Source organism: Neophocaena asiaeorientalis, unplaced genomic scaffold (assembly GCF_003031525.2).
Source record: "Neophocaena asiaeorientalis asiaeorientalis breed wild unplaced genomic scaffold, Neophocaena_asiaeorientalis_V1.1 scaffold249, whole genome shotgun sequence".
NCBI classification, from domain to species: Eukaryota; Metazoa; Chordata; class Mammalia; order Artiodactyla; family Phocoenidae; genus Neophocaena; species Neophocaena asiaeorientalis.
Genome location: NW_020172625.1, coordinates 7,728,064 through 7,750,441, shown reverse-complemented (window position 1 = coordinate 7,750,441; position 22,378 = coordinate 7,728,064). Strand labels below are relative to the sequence as shown.

Genomic DNA, 22,378 nt, shown 5'->3' with positions numbered 1-22,378 from the left:
GCCATAGATTTCTCAGCCAACGGCTCTATTAAAACTTTTAACAAGCACTTGTCTGCCTCATGACAGAAAATAATGAAACCTTTCCAAGCTCAATTTCAATATGGCAAAATAAAGCAATATACACAACCTTTAGTAATGGTTAATATTTAATGCTAGGTTACCAGAAAAAGCTTTATATAGCAAGCATACCCTTGCTTTTCCAGAAGCCTTCTTAAAATTAGCACAAACAGTAATGTTTTGCTAAATTTAGTAAAATTTCCTGAGTTAACAGACATAAATATTTAAGAAAAAAAAATTAAAAACCTGGAAGGTTTCCAGTCACCTTTAAAGTATGTATGAATGTACCAAAAGCGTATTTCAGAGCATTTTATCAAGGGGAGATTATGTGCAATAATTCTGGTCATTCTCCTTTAACTGTACCTTAATGTTGACTATGAAGGTGACTTATAAGTTATGAACTTTTCAAATAAGTGCAGGAAAGTACTTTCAGCTACAGCTTGTTACTTCCTAGAATTTCATACTGCTTTTTCCAACCACCACATACTAGGATACACTCTTGAGTTATTAAAAGCAATGTTTTAACAAGTATTAACACTTTTTACCAAAATTATAAAAAGGGGGGAAGAGGACTAACCAAACTTGACCTGGCCTGAATCCTGACAATTATTCCAACAATCTAAATGATAGTAATCTCTCTTTTTGTTAGCAAAAAGCCATTATATTTCAAGCTTGAAAATACCTCAAGCCAATCAAACTTGTACTTAAAGTGACCAATACTTGCAACTTACTTCAGATAATAGTACTAATTTAGTTGACACTATCTCTTTAAATAGTAACTGGAATTTAGCTGACTCATTTTGGATCAAGGTAGTGTAAACATTTCAACATCACTTAGGAAGTTTACTAATAAACACTTTCAGCTGGGTTTTTAAAATTTTGAGTATAACATGTACAAAAAATGCTTCAAATAAGAGTGTATTTGCATGCCTACCATGCAAAGTATGTGAATCTTTGCCCTACACAAAAAGCAGGGCCATTCCTTGAAGCCAGCTTAAGAATTACGCTAGCTCACTTGCTATACTAACTTCTAGTATCATCTAACAGTGGCTTTAAAAGTAAATTGGCCTAAAAGTCAACCCACATTAATATTAATCTGATTCTTAAAATCTTTTGTTTATATAAATGGGGGTGGGAATTTCACCCAATGATTTCACATGCAAAGTATTCCACCTTTCTTCAGAAAACACATCTACCTTCAAGTCACGATAAACAGCCTCCAAACTGAAACACAAGAGACACTGGGACATCAGTCTTCTACATGGCATCTCATCTTGTAGATTTTCCCCCCCTAGAAAGCCAGCTTTTAAATGCCACCACAAGAGCACAGCTTGCCTTAATATTTCTCAGAAGCTTAGATCACATGGGCGGGCGCTTCAGCCTGTCACAAGGCTGCAATGTGACAGGGTGAGCGGGATGGAGGCTCTCACATAAAGCCTAGTCAACAGAGGCCTCTGAAATCAGCTTCTATTTTTATCTCAGAGCCTGCCAACTCCTACACAACCCCAAGAATTAAGGATGCAGCGCTCATATAAGAAAACAAAACAAAAAGATGCCATTAAGATTGCTAGATTTTTTCTAACACAGGGAATGATCTCACATTAAATCTAGAAAATGCAAGCATCATTAATCACTCATGAAGCCAAATGGTCAGGGCTGTTTATAAAAACCAAGCACAGTGAAGAGCATCAAGGCAGAAAGAATCCTCATGATTAGTGGCAATTTTTTTGAGGTGGGTGTGGGGGATGAGTGCCATTAGGTACTGTGTTTCCCCACTTGTATTTTAGAAAAGTACAATACCATTATTATTTACTACCTTTAAAGTTGCTAGAAACTTGAGCATTCATCATGTCAGCTCTATCAGGTATAGCTAGAATGTTTATTTTTATAGTTTTTATAGCTGAAATGTTTATTTTTTTACAGTTTGTGGCTTCCTATAATTCATAGGAAAATCAAAACCAAAACCAAAAAGACAGGAGCATGTAACTGAAAAATTCTCCAGCCTCAAATATGAATAAAAAAGGCTTTTATGCCTATGGAATTTACTTCTCTTAGGTGCACAAAATGTTAAAAGACGTTTAAGAATGCCTGCCCACCTGGAGTTGAGACCAGAGTTCTAGTTTCTAATCTATCTCTAAGCCAGTGACCTTGGGCAAGCCCTTACTCTCCAGATCTCAATTCCCTTTTGCTAAATGGACATTTAGTGTGATTTTTAAAGGCTCCTTTTCAGGCTTAATACCGGGCCTGAGAGATAGAAAATAGGGAAGAATTAAACATCTTTTTGAGGGGAACATTTTTAGAAGAAAAATTTGAAAAATAAAATTGCAGTATTTTCACCAATTCAGTTCTAAAACCCTACTTTTAAAAATAAGGAGTAAAATAAAATTCATTTAGATTTTTTAAAAAGTCTGTAAATTACCTGAATGGCCAAGCTGAAGAACAGTGGCTCTATGACCTATATACTACTTTACCCTAATGTGCCCTTAGACTAGATTATTATAAGGCAGTCATTCAATAAAGATAACCCGGACTTTTTCCCAAAACACAGCTCCACGGAGTGCGTGGAAAGCGAGTAAAGAATTTCATGTTCCTCAGCCTAAGTGCACGAAACAAAGGGGAAGGTGCTCCATTTCCTTCATGAAAGGCATCTCGGGCGAGAAACGCAGCAACATCGGTAAAACTAAAACACGACAGAGAAGACCCCTCTCACCCAACGTTCCAGCGGATTATAAAACAAGTTCGGGTCCCACTGGTCCCCCATCCCTACCGCCATGCCCTTTCAAGCCAAGGCCTCGTTCAGGAAAGCACTGCAGGGCCTTTTCCAAAAACCACTGAGTCATGCAGAACAGGAGCTCCGCAAGCCAAGCCGGCCCCTAACCCTGCCGGTCCCGCGCCTACCCCCGACCCTGAACGGCCCCTCCGAGGAGGCGGAGATAGGGGGTGCGGCGGGCAAGGGGCTGGGGGCGCGGCCGCCGCGACCGCCTCTTTGTCTTTCCGGGTTTGGCCGCCCACGCCGGGCGCCACCGCGGAAGGCGGCCGCGACGGACTCGAGGGAGGCCCAGACCTCGAACCCCCGGAGGCCGCACGCCGGGCATTGTTTCCCCGACCATGAGTGTGTGAGTGAGCCCGGGGCACAGGGAACTAGGCCTCCGGCCTCGACGGCAGAATGCCGCCTCCGTCTTTGTGCTTCCTGAGCTGGCTGGCGTGCTCTCCTCCCCCGGACGCCGCCATACGCTGGCCGCTCGGCCTTCGTCGGAGGCCCGCGGCGCCCGAATCCCTCACTCCCCACCCTGGCCGACCACAAGTAGCCGGGCGCCCTCCCCAAGCCCCGTGCTACTCACCCTTCGGCGGCAGGAACCGGGCTGGCGCGCGACGCCGGCGCGGTGGGACCGGGCCGAGCCCTCACGGAGGGGCGAGCCGGAAGCCCTGAATTCGCCGCCGCCGCCGCCGCCGCGGGCCGGGAGCGGGTCAGACCTGCAGGCGGAGGTGGCGCCGCCGCCGCGGGGTCTTCCTTTGTTCCCGCAGCAGCACCGAGCGTGGCCGGGACACGCCGGAGCTCGGGAAGTGGGAGGAGGGAAGCGAGGGGGGGCGGAGAAGGAGGCGGAGGGAGGGCCGAAGGCCGCGGCGGCTAACACTGCTCGCGGCGCCGGCCCGTCGTTGCCTCACGCCTCCACCGGCGCCGGGTTTGGCCAACTCCGAGGGCGAGCGGGGCGCGCGCAGCTAGGCCTGGGCGCCGCAATGGCCCGCGGATGGCGCTCTCTGTCGCTTTGCTACTGCCGGGGAAGGTGTGCAGCTCCAGGGAACGACGAACCCCAAAAGGAGATGCACGTAGGCCCGCGCTCCAGTCAACTGACGCGTCCTCTCCACCCGGCGCTCAGGCAGTGAGGGAAAGGGGAGGGGGTGCGGGGTCTGTGCGTCAGCGAAAACCCCGACGGCGGCCGCGGCGGGGAGCGCGTTGACGTCACGTGCTCGACGCCGCGCCTCCGCCTCCAGTCACCCGGCCGGGGAGGCGGGGCCGAGCCTGAGCGCGCTACCTATGCGCGGAGCCGAATCACTGACTCGGCTGCTGGCCCCAGGGTGGAGTTGGAAAGAAGTAGTCCTGTGGAGGATGCGTTTCTATTTTTAACCCGATTGTCCGCCCTCAGCCTCTCTCCTTCCGATTTTCTCAGTAAAGCCGACTTTTCGCCATCTGAGTTCTCACGCTTTGTTTAAAGCCTTTGGCAGACATTTCCCTTTCCTCCTTACTCCCCACCCCTTCCCCACCCAACAAGAACGTGTTAGAAGGATTCGGCTCAAGAAGAGAAAATGAACTGCTGTTTAGCTTCTGGGTCTTCTCGCCTGTTTATGAAGTTTCCCCCGTCCGGTTCCCTCACACTCGCCTTCGGTTCTAAAGTCCAGCCTGAGCGTTGCCCCTGATGCTCCCAGGAAGGAGCGGGGCGGGAGGGGCTCGCTTGCTCGCTCGCTAGCCCGAGGTCACGGATGGTTGTGCAGAGTCAGGAAGTGCTCCGCCGACTTGCTGCCCGTCTTCGGCCCCGGCGACACCGTTCTGAGCAAACTGTTTTGGCCAGCCTGTAAAATCCCTGGAAATGGACTATTCCAGCAGAGCCTCGTGAACTGGGAAAGCACCAAATGTTCTACCCGAGATGAAGTTAAGGAACAAACAAGCTAGACCCGAGGGAGAGGTCAAAAAGGAGACGTTGCAGGAGGAAGTTCAGAAGGGGGCAATTCAAAAATGAGGCACAGGCCCCGACTAGTTTGAAAGGGTGAGTTAACTAAAAACACGGAGAAGCTTTTCAAAGCACCAACAAAAAAACCCACTTGCAGCTGGCCTCGCCAGGTGACTTTAGTTCAACTCAAAAAACACAAGTAGTAAGACAGAAAGGACTTAGTAAATTTTCTAGTAAACAATGGCCTAATGAACAAATAGAAACGATGTTTAGGGCTTCTAATAGCCACCGTTAGACTGGAGTGAGAGGTCCCTTCGTTGCTTCCCAAACTTGGTGATAAGAAAAATCACCTGGAATAATTGTTTACTTTTAAATAATCACCTAGGCCTTTCCCCTGGAGATAGTTTTGGTAGTCTGGGGTGGAGCTCAGGAACTTGAATATTTAAGTAGTACTCCAGGTGATTCTTCTTTATAATTTTGTGTATTTGGGAGAATGCTGTCCTGGTGCCCTGTGCCAAAATTTCCAAATCAAACAGTTCTCTGCCACAGTAAGTGGAATCCCTAGAACATAACTGAACATTTTTCTTTACAATTTAGAGTTATTGCTGTAGGCAATTAAAGTGTTAGAAATATAAGTGTTGATAGTTTCAGACACTGATAGTTTCAGACACTGGTCCCAGGACCATTGAAATTTACTTTCTTGAGTGAGTAGACAAATTAGTAAAAACATAGAAGCTACCATTTACAGACCATTTTGGGGGCTAAGTATTTTTCATTTAGGGTTTCATTTAATCCTCACAGCAATTCAGTGAGATAGGTACTACATATCCATTTTTTACAGTTAAGTGATAAAGAGGGTAAGTGACTCCCTTGCGGCACTAAAGGACAGGGAATCAATGGAGGTGGTTCTTACTGAGGACAAAAATAACTTAGAGATTTCCCCCTCCTCCCATTTTAGTTATTAAAAGGTGAAACGATAATTCCTGAAGGAGTGAAATTGAAAGAAAAAAAAAACCCAGCTAAGTAATAAGGCAAGCTGGTTATTTAATAATGTATTGCATAATATGTAACCCCTTCTGATAACTTGTCTTCTCTACCAACCATTTATAATTTTCTCTATGAGACTATTTCAACCAGGAATATACCTGGTATTGAACCTAGTTTTAGCAGGTTACCCTTCCAGCACCTACACTAGTCGTTCTCAAAGTGTGGTCCCCAGACCAGCAGCATCAGCATCACCTGGGCACTTGTTACAAATACAGATTCTCAGGCCCCCACACCAGACCTATGGAATCACAAACTCTGAGGGTTTGTCCAGTGATCTGTGTTTTAACAGGTTCTCCATGTGATTCTGATGCACGCTCAAGTTTGAGAACCATTAACTTACCCCACCATGCTGTAAGAGATCTCTCAATCAGATGTTCACACCATGTGAAGAGAAAAAGTTAAAAAAATTTTTTTTCTCATATTTCTGGTGTAACAGATTAGGGAATATGCTTCTAAGGAGTATTTTTGTTTTTGTTTTGGTGTTCTAAATTATCAGTTGGTCTGTAAAGACAAACTATAGAACACAAAATATATAGCAGAATGCTCTTAATATAGTATGCAAAAGGGCTGTCACCATGGTCATCAGAGAAGGTTAAAACCAGCCTCTGCAAAAAATACCGGAGAAAGTGGTGTGTGCTCAAAATGTGGTGTTATTGATTGTTCAAGAAATACCTTTTGTAGAATTTCATTACATGGAACATACCAAGTAACTGGTACTGATCCATTCCTAAATACTCCTTGAAAATAATACTAACTCAATTATTTTTTTATTCATTTTTTCCATAAAAATGTTTTGCACACTTGCTACATTCTAGATACCCACTAAACTGGGTGCTGGAATATACATTGGTGGGAAAAAATTGATCTTACCCTTGTTCTCATGGATCTTACTGTCATATTAGGGAGAAGGACGTTAACAATATTATCTTGCAAATATGTAATGAGCTGGTAAATATTTTGAAAGAAAGGTGCAGAATGCTATGGGAGCATATAACCAATGACAATGGATGCTGAAAACTCACCCAAACCTGAGTTCCATTGCCAATCATCTCCATCACCAGTGGAACTAGGCTTATTTCCTTAAAGTAGTTAACTATAGCAAACTGGCATGTCATATGAGAAAGTTGGAACAGTTTGTATTCTGCTTAAGAATTCAGGTAAAGTCATTACAAGTTCACTTACATTTTTCTTTGTAATCTAGGGATGAGCCAAAAAGGGGATTGATAATTGGAGAAGAGCAAATTAATTCAATTTCTTAGAAAGTAGAAAACTGACATCTTTTAAAAATAGCAATAGAGGTTATTAGTCCACTGTAAAATATAAAAGACCTAGAGTTATTTTAGTTTGACATGGAGCTTTCCATTATGGAATAAGAATTGCTTCTATGTATGGCATGATTGTAACACCCTGTCATGGGTATTACATTTTTTCTCTGTGCTTGAGTAGAGCTTGGTGAAGCACAAAGTCTTTGCTGGGGTTTTAAAAACCGTTAGGTGTCATTTGATGTTCACATAGTACCCTTCTTCTCTCTCCTTCTTTATCCCCTTCCCAGATCTCAAAGGTCAAGGTAACAAGATTCAATTGTATTTTTATTATTTTCAAAATGATTGGCTGAAAGGATATAATATTGTATTTAGAGCAAATCAACTAATTAAAAAATTAAGAGTAGAACATACCATTACTTAATTTAAAATTTTTCCTCTAATAATTAGTAATTAAATAATAATTAAAGTATCAGTGAGTCCAATAATGGATTGGTTTTAGACCTAGCTCAGCAAGTGACTGGCTGAGTATTTTTCCCCGGGGAAATGATAAAACAGTAGCAATTTAATTACTGTGTAGACCTTTTGATAGTGTTAAAGCCATACTTAATTTCAGTGAAAACAACTTGATCAAAGAATCTTCAAATAAATGGCATGGATGGCTTACCTAATTAGAGGAGACTTTTAGACACAATCCAGATATTTTCATCATAACCATAAACAATTTTTACGACTATTTAAATGAACAAAAGCCTTTATTACTTATGCACATTAAGAACTTAAGGTGAAGGATTTCGATGAATATCTATGTGTGTGTGTGTGTGTGTATATATATATATATATATGTGTGTGTGTGTGTATTGCTGTGGATATCACCTTTGTAAGACACAAGGTACTTTGGTCTCAAGAACTTTAGGAAATCTTTGTGACTGAACAATCTAGGTATAGATGTTAAGTATGTGATTTGAATCTCAGTAGTTGTATGTGGGGTTGGCTCTGAAACAACACTTTGGAGCATGTTATAACTTGGGTTCATAGGTGGTGGGTGGGCCAGAAACACAGTCAGGAATGGGGTCAGTGATTTGGCAAGTGCCCCACAGCAACTAGAATGGTACAGAGCTGGGGCAGTGGTAATTGGCACTAAGGCCCTAGCTGTCAGGCAACAGAAAAAGATCACAGAAAGCAGGTAGATACCATCAGGGTGGTCAGGATTCAATCAGAAAACTGGTAAGAGAGAAATGGGTAGGGTGGGCCCTTGTCCTGGAAGAATGTAAGTTCTAGAAGGAGAGTTTGTGTAACATTTTTTCATTTACAGTGTATATTCGAATACATTAATTCAATGAACTCTTACAGCAGCCCATTGAGATAGGTATTATCATCTCTCCTTTTGCAGAGGAGTTGACTGAGGCTCAGGGCAAACTCATGTGTCCCGTCCAATGTCATACATCTATTAAGAGTCAGAGCTGGGAATTTAACTCTAGCCTTCTGTCCCGTGGTTCAATGTTCTGCTGCTCTCCAGGAGCATTTCCTCTTTTAATTTACGTCATAATTATATTTCCTGTTATAGTGTGAACCACACTTGTATATCTTGTATATCACTCATCTCACCCAAAACTGTGACCTTAATAGAAACTCTAATTAGATAGTTTCTTCCAACCTAAGAGGCAATTCCTAAGTCTCATTTGCCAATTCTAACCTCTCTATCCAACTTCTAAATGTGGCATTCCTTAAGTCTAGCACCCAAGGACTCTTTGTTTCTCTACTGCACATACTCTCAGAGTGATTTCACTCACTTCCATAGATGTAAATGCTATCACCTGGTGCAATGGTTCTGCTAAAAAGAAGTAGGTGCTGATACTCCAGGTACACTTGTGGCTTCTCTTCTAGGCCAGCTCTTCCTTTCAAAAAGACTTCTCTCCCCCCATTTTTTTCTGGCTTAGAGGTTAAGAAGCATGCTTCTTTTTGAGAAGCCTTCAGGAGTAGAGTATGAAATAAAGGATTCATGCAATAGGAGTTAGATTCAACCAGATGACTTCTTCAGCCCCTGGCAATTATAAGACCCCATGATTTCTTTTTTTTTTTTTTTTTGTGGTACGCGGGCCTCTCACTGTTGTGGCCTCTCCTGTTACGGAGCACAGACTCCGGATGCGCAGGCTCAGCGGCCATGGCTCACGGGCCCAGCCGCTCTGCGGCATGTGGGATCTTCCTGGACCGGGGCACGAACCCTTGTCCCCTGCATTGGCAGGCGGACTCTCAACCACTGCGCCACCAGGGAAGCCCCCCCATGATTTCTTTGAGTGCATATTTGAATGAGTAAATTTCTGTTCATTAACTGTTTTTAAAAGCTTTATTCTTTTGTAATCACTTGACCTTATAGTTAAGGTAGAATTTTAAAAGAGGATAAAAAGCCAGAAATTCATAATAAATTATTTAAAAAAATGAAAACCAGTACAACAGTGTAACTGCATAAGGATTAAAGGAACTATATAAGTTTCAGGCAAATATATTTAGTATTTATTTTGTGCTTACTTTGTGCTTTTATATACCTTATTTCTAATTTTTACAATAATCCTTTGAAGTAGTGATGATTATGCTTTTTGACAGAGGTAGGGCAGAGGTACAAGGAGATAAGTAATATATCTCAAATCATATAGTTGTTATTGAAGAGTGAAGTCAAACCCAGGTCAGTCTTTGAGGCTCAAGTCCTTTCCAATGCAGTAATACCTTTCCTAAACTAGTCATAGTTACAAACTTTTAGAGGGTCCTCTTCAGCTGTCCACCCAGCACAGAAGTCTTCTAGACAGCATCTTCAGCATTCAGGTTATGCACTGATAACGCTAATGCTACGAAAGGATGTGCTCACACAGTAACCCATCCCAACCTCCCTAAAATCATGATACAAGATTTAATCCAGATAATTACCATTATCTAGTTTGCAAAGACCTCAGAAAAACATAACTTTAGTCTTCCATTTAAATGTATTCTATGACTATTAGGATGCCATTGGTTAAAAACAGCCATCATTTTTTTTAGAACTTATTGCTAAACGTATTCAACAGGGTGGCTATTTCTTTCAATTTGTACTTGGGTATAATTTTGTGGTCTCTTTACTATTGTCAACTCTCATTATCGGTTAGTGGATTATATGCCATACACCTCATCTGCAGTAACTTGGATGCTTTGCCATTTACAGCAAATTTGTTTTCCTATGTTGGAGGTATATTGAGGATGAAGGAAAAAGAAGAAGGAGAAAATAACAAAAGAATTTTGGGGTGGAAATCTATTCTACATCTGTTTTATTATGCTATTTTAAAAAATTACAAAGTATTAATAGTATATGAATATATTCTCTTCGGAGGATAAATTTCAAGCAGCACACGATTTTAATACAAGAATGAGTCTCCTGTTCAGGCAACCCCCAACCCATTCTCCTCTTCCCAAAGATAATCCTTAGGTACTTATGTGTCTATACTTTCAAACCTTATTTTATGCATTCATGTCCTTATAGAGAGAGAGAGACAGACGTCTTTGTGATTTGTTTACATACATGGAATTGTGCTGTATATATCGTTCTGCAACAGTATGCTTTGGGGATCTTTTCCATATCAGTGCATAAATATTGACCTTATTTATTTTAACAAATTCAATTAACAAAATTTGAGTATGGATGTAACATAATTTATGTTAATCATTATCCTACTGGTGGATGGTCAGATTTGCATTTCTAAACTATGATAAACAATGTTGATAAGAGCAGTAACTTATTCTGAAAATGCCATGTATTAATACCAATTGTTTGCATTTAAAAAAATATTTTTCATATGGACTTTGACCTTGCTCAAATGTCAGTCCTTGTGGGTAGAATTACTTTTTAAGAAAGCAGATAAATCTTAACTGACTTTACTAACCGTAACCTCTCCTTCTTTCCTTCCTTCCCTCCCTCCTTCCTCCCTCCCTCCCTCCCTCCCTCCCTCCTTTCTTCCCTACCGCCTTCCCTTCCTTCTTTCCTTTCTTTCTTCCTTCCTTCTTTCCTTTCTTTCTTCCTTCCTTCCTCTCTCTTTCTTTTTTCACTTTTGAAAAGATAATACGCATAAGATGGTTAAGATTCACTAGGAGAGAATCAACTACAGTGTGAAGTCCTGCATCATTTCTCTCCCATCCAGAAACTAATGACCATGATGACAGTAGGTAACATTTGTTAGGCACTGATTAAGTGCCAAGCTTTGCTGTAAGCACTTTATACATATTAATATTAACTTAATTAATTCTCATAGAAGAATTAGGAAGTAGGCACAATTATTATCCCCATTTTGCTAACGTGGAAATTGTCAGAGGTTACCCTGGTACTGGACAAATGAGAGGACTTCTACATGGTGTTCCTCAAAGGCCTGGACAGTGAGGCCTTACCCTGGGTGTGGTAAAAGGGAGCAGTGCAACTCTACCAAGGCCCACTGTCCACAGCTCCTAGTCAAGAGCTGCTTCATACTTTGTGGGGATCCAACTTAGGGTGAGCATCTCCTCTGCTTCCCCTGGGACTTTCCCAGTTTTAGCACTTTAGAAGTCCCAGGTCCCCGTCAATCCCTCACTTGTGGGCAATCCTAGATGGTTGGTCACCCTAGTCCAAGTACAATTTATTTTGAGGAAAGGTGAGGTGAGGGAGATCATACCTGGAGCAGGTGAGTGGATGACCTGCCTCATGGTCACCAAGGACTTTGGCAGGACCTTCATTGTGAACTACTGGCAGTGAATAAATATCTTTTCATAAATCCAGCTGTATAAATGGTAAGGTCAGAGCTGCTGACTTACCCTATCCACAGGGTCAGTACCTTTCCCCGTGAGACAGGAAAAGGTAAAAAGGATAAGAGGCCTACCACTTGGCTTGCATTCTAATATATCAGGGCACAAAGGATGCTGATGAGGAACCAAACCAAACAAACTCTCTGACAGCAAAAGTTCCTATCCTTTTTGACTTTTAATGTCATGCAGTTTAAATGTAATGTCCTGCTTCTGCTCATAATAGGCCTACAAAATATTCTACTCTTCCTTGTTTCACCTGCAGTCAACAGTCTAAGTTACTTCATTATCTATGTTGCACAGATTTATGGCTTTTTTTGGTGTGTGGTCTGGAATTAGCTTCCTTACAACAAAGATGAAATGTCCCTTTAAGAAAAAATCTAAAAGCAAAGATTGCATTTTTTTCTTGAACAGTCTGGCAATCTTGATATATTTAGAGTTGCAAATAGCATGACTTTTTTGCTGTTATTAACTCACTCACAAATTGCAAAGGGGATTAGAAAACCAGGAAATCAGTCATGTTTCTTGGCGGATGGTGGGTCCCAAGAGAGGGAATGATGAGACTATGGCTATCCTTACAAAAAGAAACACAAGACAAAGCCTGCCATAAAACCTCATTTGAAAATTGTTCCTCTTAAGAAATTATGCTAAAAGTGGCCTGCTCCTAGAAATACAAGTAAAAGAGTCAACCAATTTTTACCTCATAATATCAGTTTAGCTCTGGAATTGTGCTTAATGCAGCTCTAAGTAGCTGAGGGAGTGACATCATTGACCAAAACTACACTTGACAGAATTCTGTGAAGCTCAGAGCTACAGTGCAAGGTCATTGATTTTGCAACAGTTTGTTTCTTTTCTGATCTAAAAGTGATTTCTATGTGCCAGGGGATCTTATCTATTAATGTTGTTTATTCTTCACTAGTCATCATTTTCCTTGGAACATGCCATCCTATGTAATCTGAGCAATAAGAAAATCAGAAACTGACTGGTGGGAGATGTGGCCCTGAAAACACTGAAGGCACTTTGTCCCCATGGCAGGGGTCACTAGGGAGGGAGAAGATGTTTTGGACTCTAATCAGACAAATACATTACAAAATTTCCACCTCAGACTTTCTCATGGAAGAACTAAGAAATTATATATACTCTTTGATTTGTTCTTATTATTAAAACAATGGACTTTCTGAGTCTCTCCAACACATGTTTATTGACCACCCACTCCATAACTTGCAGCTGGCGCCTGCAGAGCAACATTGAGGGTGATCTGGCCTCTTCCCCCGAGGAGCTGATATCCTCCTGACCTCATCTTCTACTGCTGTCACTCTTCATCGCTTTGCTTCTGTCACTCTGGCTTCCTCGCTCTTCCTCAAACATGCCAAGCACTCGGTTGCTTCAGCGCTTTTCTGCTTACTGTTTCTTCCAGCTGAATAGCTCTTGTTCCAGATATTTCACTTTATTGATTCCCCGATTAAAGGTCACCCTCACAAGGGAGGCCTTTCCCAACTCACCACATAAAAGAGCACACACACGCACACGTGTATACCCTTTTACTATCCCTTATCCTATTTTACTTTTCTTCATATCTATTTTCTATCACATCAAACATATATTACTTTTATTTATGTCTTTATTAAGTGTCTTCCCCCCACTATCTTTTAAGCTCCATGAGAGTACAAAATTAGTCTCTTTTGTTTCCTGCTGTATCCCTTGCGCTAAGAACAGTGCCTGGCACCTCGTAAATATTCAGTGAATAATTGTGGGAAGAATGAATGAGTGAAGCGATCAAGTAGACTGCTCTATTATTCACACTCAGTAGGTTGGTCTAACTCAGTGTTTTTATGCTCCTAAATCTTGAAGATCATGCCTCAAATTCTAAGTTACCTCAGAAATCTTTAAGGTCAACTGTTTTATTCTGTGTCCAGTCAAAGGCTTTGGGCCCAAGGGAGGATAAATAATCAGGTCTCACCTCTTTTCCTGTCTCCTTCAACTACAGCTCTGCTTTTAGCAGTTGTATATAGTGGACTTCAACAAAAGATTTCTTGTAAAGATAGGATTTCTCGAGCTAAAATACAATAAGCAAACAAAAAGCAGAAAAAGAAAACTACTATTTGAGGGAATTGGGATGAGGGATGTTAATCCTTTGCTTTAACACTTTTATCAGCATTACTCAGGGACCCTGAAGAAAGGTCTGAACTAGGTGAGTGAGTCAGTGCTGGAGTCTTGTGAAAGCTCAGCTTACGACAAGACAGAACCTGGAGGGGGCCTTGAAACAAAGCTGGAGTTTAATGTTTTAACTATTTTAGAATAACCTTTAAAGGTAATATGATGTTAGGAAATTTTCATCTTGATCACTTTATATTTCAGTGTTAGAGAAGTCGAATCAATCACGTCTTTGTTAACATATGAAAGATGTTTTCCTGAAAAATCCTTATTTTGAGAGATCAAATTTGCATCGTTAGCAGGGAAGCTATTAGAAAAACAAGAGCACCTAAGACTTAAACAATAAAAAAATTGTATGGATTCTTACCAGTTGTCCACTCTTGACTGTTGAAATGAACAGCTGTGAGCTTTGTGCTTCCAGTTTTCACATGGCCCACATGTCCTTGGTGGAATCCTACAGTTGTCATTTAAACAAACATATCTTTGTCATGTTGGAAGAGGCATCTGATTTCATTCTGCTGGAGTGATGTGATCTGGGTCTGCAGTAGGCAATTGGAAGCAGGTAGTACAGTTCAGAACACTGTAGGGACTAAGGTTCTCCCGGTCCTTGGCATGTAGTGTTAGTGCCCACAGAGAGGAATGAATGCCCCAGGCACCTATTTGGCAGCGCTCTGTGCCTAGGACAGTGCTCAGTACCATGGGGCAATTTTAAAGAAATTTGAGATCATCTCCGTAATCCTGTTCCTGTGCCTTCGTGGCAGAGTCAAACTTTCTAGAAGAGAAGAAGCCTGCTCATTGATTTTCGATTACTTGGCTAAACGCTGGCTTCTAAAGCCAACTCTGTCTCAGCAGTTCCTTTGTTCTTCAGGAGCTGCCCTACTGCCTTCAGTATCCTCTCACTTTAGTGTATTTTGCACACAACTTCAAAACATCAGTCTTCCTACAATGGAAGTAGATTTGAAGCAGATTGAATTTGAAATCATATAAGACCTGGGCCTATGTCTTGTTTAAAGATTATTCTACTGACAAGTAGTAGTAACACCTCCACTATAGAATTGGGGCAGGGATCAAATGAGATCATGTATGTAAAAGCAATTTGTAAAGAATAAAGATCAAGGGACTTCCCTGGTGGTCCAGTGGTTAAGACTCTGTGCTTCCCCTGCAGGGGGTTCGGGTTTGACCCTTGGTCTGGGAAATAAGATCCCGCATGCTGTGTGGCATGGTCTTAAAATAAAATAAAATAAAATAAAGATCAATACAAAAGTAAAATATTATTGGTATTAAGCTCTATTTTATTACGTATCCCCTTGATAATGAAAACCTTCCAAGGTTACTTATTGCCTATGGAATAAAGTCCACATGCATTAACCTGTTATAAGAAGCCCTCTCCTTTATGGCCTATTCTTCATATCTTCTATACAGAACCCATTCTTCAGGCAATCCAAGCTTTTCACAGTTCCCAGAACAAAGCATTACTTTCCTATATCTGTTACCTTTGTGAACTTAGTTCCCTTTTCTTGGAATGTTCCTCTACTTATTTTAGCCAATTGAAAGCCTACGCTTTTTTTTTTTTCTTAAAAAAATTTTTTTTTCTCTCTTTTCATGAAGCTTTTATCCCATGTTTTCTTTTAAGAGATATATAGTTTTACGTCTTATATTTATGTCTTTGAACCATTTCAATTTTTGTATATGGTATAATAAGGGTCAACTCTCTTCTTTGGGATGTATGTACACAGTTTTCCCAGCAGCATTTATTGAAAAGACTATTCTTTCTCCTGCTCCATTTTAAAATAAGTAAATATATGTATTTATTTATACATTCCCCTTTCCCAAATGGTAGTATACTAATGCATATCTTCACCTAGCTTTTGTCATTTAACAACATATTCTGGAGATCATGTACTAGAGCCCTTCACTCTCACCCCCTTTCTTTTAATTGGTGGTGTGATATTCCATTTTTTTGGGTGGACCATGTTTTATTCAACAAGTTTCCTATTGATGGACATTTGGGTTTTCTCCAGTTTTTGATATTATGCATAGGGCTGCAGTGAATAGACTTGTGCATATGTCTTTTCATTTTTTGATAGTGAATCTTTCCAGGAGGTGGGATTGCTGAGTCTAAGCAATACAAGATAAAGTTATGCCTAATTTTGTTAAATATTGCCAAGTTCTTTGCCATAAGGTTTGTACCATCTTACATTCTCAACACCAATGTTTGTGAGACCCTGTTTCTCGACATTGTTTCTAGTAGTGTATATTGTCACACTTTTGGAATTTTGTGACTCTCATAGGTGGGAAATGAAATATCACCCACTAATTTTTTAAGGCTGAAGTACCATTTCTTATTAGTTTGCAGCAGGCATATATAACTTGTTATACCCAATACTGTACTATGGGTATAAGGGTACATACATGATCTCCCCTACAAACAGGAAGCTTTCTGAGTGAGTGAAAGTAGTGGGTCTAATTGATGTTTTAGAAAAAAATGTTTCAAGGGCTTGGAATATTGTTGGCATTCATTGTATGTTTGCTGAAGGACAGGGTAAGTGAATAAGCTCAGAATTAGGAACTTGTTTTTATATACCATTTTTAGAGTCTATAATTATGTTTACAATCATCTCCAGTGGGTATGTTTATCTATGTGGTGGAACCCATGGAAAATTCAGGTGATTTTTGAGTGATTTTTTTTTTTTTCCTTGTCTGAGAAAAGATGGTCACAGAGATGTAGACCTTTTTTTTTCCCCTGAAAGATTCTGTTGAGTTCTGCACAAAACCTCCCTTGGAGAATATAGTCATTTGGAAAGTGTATTTTATTTTCTATTTACATTGCAATTTATAAAGTTCCTTCATGTCTATTGTTTGTTTTCAGCCTCACAACAGTGGTGAGACAGACACATGTCTGTTTATGGAAGAGAAATTTGTGACTCAGAAAAGTTCAGTAACTCGGTCAAAGTTACTGAGACAACAGAAGCAGAGCCAGGCCTCAAACCCAGGTCTTCTGATGCCAAAGCCAGCATTCTTTCTTGTACACCACAGCTGCCATCTGGAACTTGGTAAGAGTTTTATACTTTTCTTCTGTTGTTTTTCTTTAGATAGGAACAGCTTTGAAAATTAATTTTAAAAATAAAGTCACTGAGGTCATTTTTTCCTTTTAATATTTATAATGTGATATCTTGTGTATGTAATATGATAAAGGAAGAAGTGTCATATAAGGCTCTATGTGTATACCTCTCCTAAGATGCTCTTGTCCTGGAATTGTGTAATCGAGGCTCAGAGAATGCATTCATTGCTGGGTGTCATGCCACTGATATAGTCATAGGAAACATACTGTGAAGATAAAAGCCACCTGTCTTTAAAATATTTTTTTAATTCATAAGGGCAGTTTCTAGTTCATGACGTCAAGGCGAGCACATTTATTTATTCCTCTCTCACAGAAATAATTTAAAATAATATTTGAAGAATAAAAAAGATTTGTAGTCCACAGAGATGGGGAGAATTATAAGTGGTCATAAGTAGATGAGAAGAAGGTAAACATGCTTTATTAAGTTTATAGTGGAGCAGAGAGGAAGAAGAGGAGAAAACAACACCCTAGAATATGAGAGAAGTGGACTGCAAGGGTAGAAATCACTAAGCTGCCCTGAAGAACCCTAGAGAAGCTTTGGACTCAGAACTGGAAATCAGTTCAAGATGTCTAATAGCCAACTAGTAGGTATTCTAGAAAGACAAAGCACTCATGGTAGACGGAAGGAATTGTTAAAGAAATAACATCTCCAGAGCTAAAGGGAGATTTTTAAATTCAAACAGTCCATAACAGCCAAGTCAGATAAATTTTTTAAAGGCCCGTATTTAGAGATATCATTGTGAAATCTCAGACCACTAAAGATTTAAAGTGGGAATTTACATCTATGAACCTTTACTTGAGGGTGTACTCCAGTAAAAAAAGGGTGAAAACCAAGAAAGGGGAAGATGTGGGATTGTTTAATAAATCATTTAACCTTACCCCACAAGAGGTCTGGCCTTTGCCACCAGCTTTCGGGAAGTAATCTCTAAACTTCTGGAATGTCATGCCTGATGGGGTGTTATTGTCTTCCTGGGGGCTTTGGGGCAGCCAAACTGTAATGGATGTGATTCAAGGTTGGGACTTTGAGTCATACCTTGAGGGCCTGGAGACTGGAGATTAAAATTGAGACTGGAGATTAAAATTGACCTTGAGGGCAGTCAATCATGCCTATGTAATGGCGCCTGAGTAAAAACTAAATACTGAGGCTCTAATGAACTTCCCTGGTTGGCAAGCATCTGTGCTTATTGTCAAAAATCAATACTGGAGAAGTAACGTGTCTTGACTCTGTGGGGAAAGGACAATGGAAGCTCTGCACTGGGTATTTCCCCAGACTCTACTCTATGTATTTCCTCCCTTGGCTGACTTTAATCTGTATTCTTTCTCTGCAATAACTCTCAACCATGAATATGATAGCTTTCAGTGAGTTCTGTGAGTCCTCCTAGTGAATTATCAAAACTGAGCATGATTTGGAGAACCCCTCAAACTTGCAACCGATGTCACATGTGAGGGTGGTCCTGTGTGGGTTGTGCTCCCTCTAACCTTGGAGTTGGTCTACCTCTTCTCAAGCATATATTATACAAAAAAACTTGTTTAGGAGAATAATGAAACAATATTCAAGGATGAGAGTTATATAGTAGGCCAAGGAAGAAAACTGGTCTACTTTAGGACAGAGATTGGCAGGCCTACAGAAAAATGTTTTCAAGGAAAAGAAAAGAATCGCTTTCAAATAATAGCAGCTGCTAATGATAAGTTGCAAGATATTAGGATATGGTGGGAAAAGCCTATGAATCTTAAGAAGGTAAAAAAGAATAACCAGAAACTCTAACTAGATCAAAACACTTTACCAGAACATCATGTTCCAAATATAAAACAATTTAACACATGATTATTTTTTCAGCAATTGGTAAAATGTAAGAGAGGAGACTCTAATCTTGGCACTAGTGTATTTTCCTTTGAGTGGCACAAGGATTGTGACATCAGCAGCATAGACAAGAGAATGTAATTTTTAGCACTTTCTAGCTCTATGATGAATAATGTAATGAATAGTTATAATAATATAAAATTTGTTTATTGAGTCATGAAAATTATGTTTGTAAATACAGAAGTGAATTGTAGACATAAAATGGTCATGCCATTTGGTTAATGGCACTAGGCAGCATTTATGTAATAATTAATGACAAATTCGTGACTAGTAAATATAAAGTAAAATGTTCTTTGTAGTAAAAAAAAATTTGTTTATTGGTCATCAGCTTTTAAAATAAACTTATGCACAAAGCATGGAGGAGTTAATCTTGATTAAGAACAGAATATAAACACTCGGCTTTGATGATGTTAAAGTAAAGCTCTAGCTGACAGATGTTGGCAGATGAAAGGTAGGCACGGGAAGGGGAAGCAACTGTAAGGGTACACACATCCTCATTTTACACAGTAAGGAGTCGAGAGAATCTGTTGGAAATTAACGAAAAAATTAAACATTGATGACATTGCTGAGCATTGGAAAAGAGGATGCTCTATCTGGGAAAAAAAACCAACTTAAGCCACTCACACTGTACACAAAAATATCAATTCTAGGTAAATTGTAGATCCTTTAGCTATGAAAGGCAAAACAATAAAGCTTTAGAAGATAATATAGAAGAATAGATTCATGTTCTCAACGTGAGAGAATGATTTTTAACCATATTGGATATTAAGAAGCACCAACCTTAAAGGTAAGGATTGATTAATTTGATTACAGTAAAATTAAGAATATTAAAAATAATTAAAATAGTAAAAAGGCAAGCTGCAGGTTAGGAGATATCTGGAACACATATAATTAACAAAGTGCCTATATCCAGAATACATGAAGAACTCATACAACGCAGTAAGAAAATACAATTCAGTAGAAAAATGGGCAAATAGACTCAACAGCCACTTTAAAACAGGAAATATCTAATAGGTCAAGAAACATATGATAAGGTGCCCAATCTCATTAGTCATCAGAGAAATGCAAATTAAAAATGAAAAGAAATGCTCCTACATATGCATCAGAATGGCTGAAATTAAAAAGACAAAATAGTGAGGATTGCCAAGGAAGTAGAGCACCTGGAATTCTCATACAACTGCTGGTGGGAATGGAAACTAGTTTAACCAATTTAGAAAGTAGTTTGACTTTATTTAAACATACTGTACCTGTGACCTAGCAATTCCTCTCTTAGGTGTACATCCAACTGAAATCTATGCCCATGTGTACGAGAAGACATGTATAAGAAAGTTTATAACAGCTTTATTCATATGCTTCAACATAGGAACAAGCTAAATGTCCATTAACAGGAGAATGTATTAATAAATTGTGATATAATTATACAATGGAATACTATAAGGCAATGAAAATGAACTACAACTGAATGTTACAATATAAATGAATCTTATAAACATTATATTGAGCTAGAAAAGGCTAATGTAAAAGAATATATAATGCATAATTCCATTTATTTAAAACTCAAAAACAGGCCAGACTGTAATGTTGAGTGATGTATTCTTAGCAAAAATGTAAAGCACCAAAACAAGGAAGTGAACACCAAAAAAACCAGGAGAGAGTTACATTTAAGGAAAAGGGAGCAAGCTGTGACATAGAAAGTATGGAGGGAGCTTCTTGGGGCTGGTATTGCTCTTCTTGATCTGAGTAGCCAATGGATGTTTGCTTCAGAATACATCTATGCTTTATGACTTTCTGAACGTGTGACATATTTTACACACCAAACCAAAAAAAAAACCAAAATGATTTAAATAAAAACAAATTCATGGTGTAAGGAAATTATTTAAATTTTAAGATAATGAATAGTGAAACTAAAAATAGTGATATAATCCTGAAAATTGAGAGGTGTGGAGTCTTGTAATGAGCTCAGTTCTCCTCTGCAGTTATAGGAAGTTAATAAGAAAATCTCCAAATTGATAAACATACTATTTAGAAATAAGAACCAAAACAAACTGTAAAAGTATTGTTTTCCATTCTGTATTTTCCATTTAAAAATAATGGATTATTTTATGCTTATGTTTATTAATTTTTTAACCAAAATCCATCACATTATATTTACATTCTTATATTTTAAAAACATCTATATGACTGGACACCCAGATTATAAACAAATACATTTATTGACTGAGTTAACTTAATTTGAGGAATTTTAATTTTTGAGTGAGTTATTTTATATTACCCTATATATTGATTAAAATTATCTTATGTATTCAATAAAATATTGTCAAAAATCCTTTCTTTTCTCTGTGTTACTTTTCATATAACTTGTGAGAATGTTGAGAAGGATAGAAATAATGAGACAAGGATTTTTTGTTTTCATAGCCAAATCTCACTTTTTGTACAGTTATTTAGGACTGTGATAGAAGAGTTAAGTTTGTATTTGTAAGATGACTTTTTATCTTTCCTGACTTCATTGCATTTTAAAGGCGTCTGTATTAATAAATAACCATATCTGATGGCTTTCATAAACAGCTATCACCACCATCACCAACCAAAAACACAAACAAAGAAAATGTCTACACCTCTGCAAAAACCCAGCATTATGGATGCTTCTAAGAAGCAACCTAAGGAAACAATGTCCTCATTACCTATCATTTCAGGGGTGTTGCAGTGTATTTGGGTGGAAGCACAGCTTTTAATATCAAACATTCTCATTTTATCCTAGAACTTTTTAACAGTGAAGACAAGACAATTATAGATCATTTTAATCATCAGCTTAAGTGTATTTTGAGTTTACTGATAAACCATGCAAGAAAAAAGTTGCTTTTAATATAGGGACTGTATTTATTTTTTAATTCTTTGTTTGTATTTACTTTTTTTGGATTAGTTTTTATTAAAAAGAAGTAGAGTTAGTCTGAAAAAAGTATGTAAAATATTCTTTCCAAAAATGCCTTATTAATAAAAGCTTTTCAAAAAGTAGTATAAAATAGACAAGTATTCTTCCAATATTAAAAGAAATTTGCAAGTTGTGGTTTTACTCTATTAAATTAACATCTAAAAATATGCATTAAATTCCAAGACCCTTGGACAGTAATACTGTAACATTTATGATGAAATCAGAAATTTTAATAAAGGGGAAAAAAACCTTTGGTCCAATGCAGTAGCTCTTTTTGCTAGCTAACGTAGAACTGATTGTTGTGAGGAATCTGTTGTCTCACGGCAGTTAAAGAGCATATTTATTATTCTTGTAAGTTTTCTTTTTATATTTTATTGTGTGCTTTACACTTGCTTTTTAGGCACGCATGTTGAGATATCTGGCTTCCTTTGCCTTTGGATTTTGGAACTATTTTGGCCTCGTTTCAATTGTAAGCTATCCATCTGA

General features: G+C 39.1%; 2 protein-coding genes across 2 annotated transcripts in view; one reads left to right on the top strand and one right to left on the bottom strand.

The window, feature by feature from the left end:
* ZFAND5 (zinc finger AN1-type containing 5) overlaps positions 1–3,684 on the bottom strand; it is a 12,080-nt gene extending 8,396 nt beyond the window's left edge. Inside the window, exon 1 of the mRNA XM_024738941.1 lies at positions 3,399–3,684. The gene's annotated coding sequence lies outside the window, so the exon portion shown is untranslated. The remainder of the gene's footprint in view (positions 1–3,398) is intronic.
* Positions 1,890–22,378, top strand: LOC112395645 (uncharacterized). The gene is made up of 3 exons (XM_024738970.1): positions 1,890–3,173; positions 16,851–17,034; positions 22,293–22,378. Exons 1-3 carry the CDS (start codon positions 2,829–2,831, stop codon positions 22,376–22,378), a joined length of 615 nt encoding a protein of 204 aa, XP_024594738.1. The 5' UTR covers positions 1,890–2,828.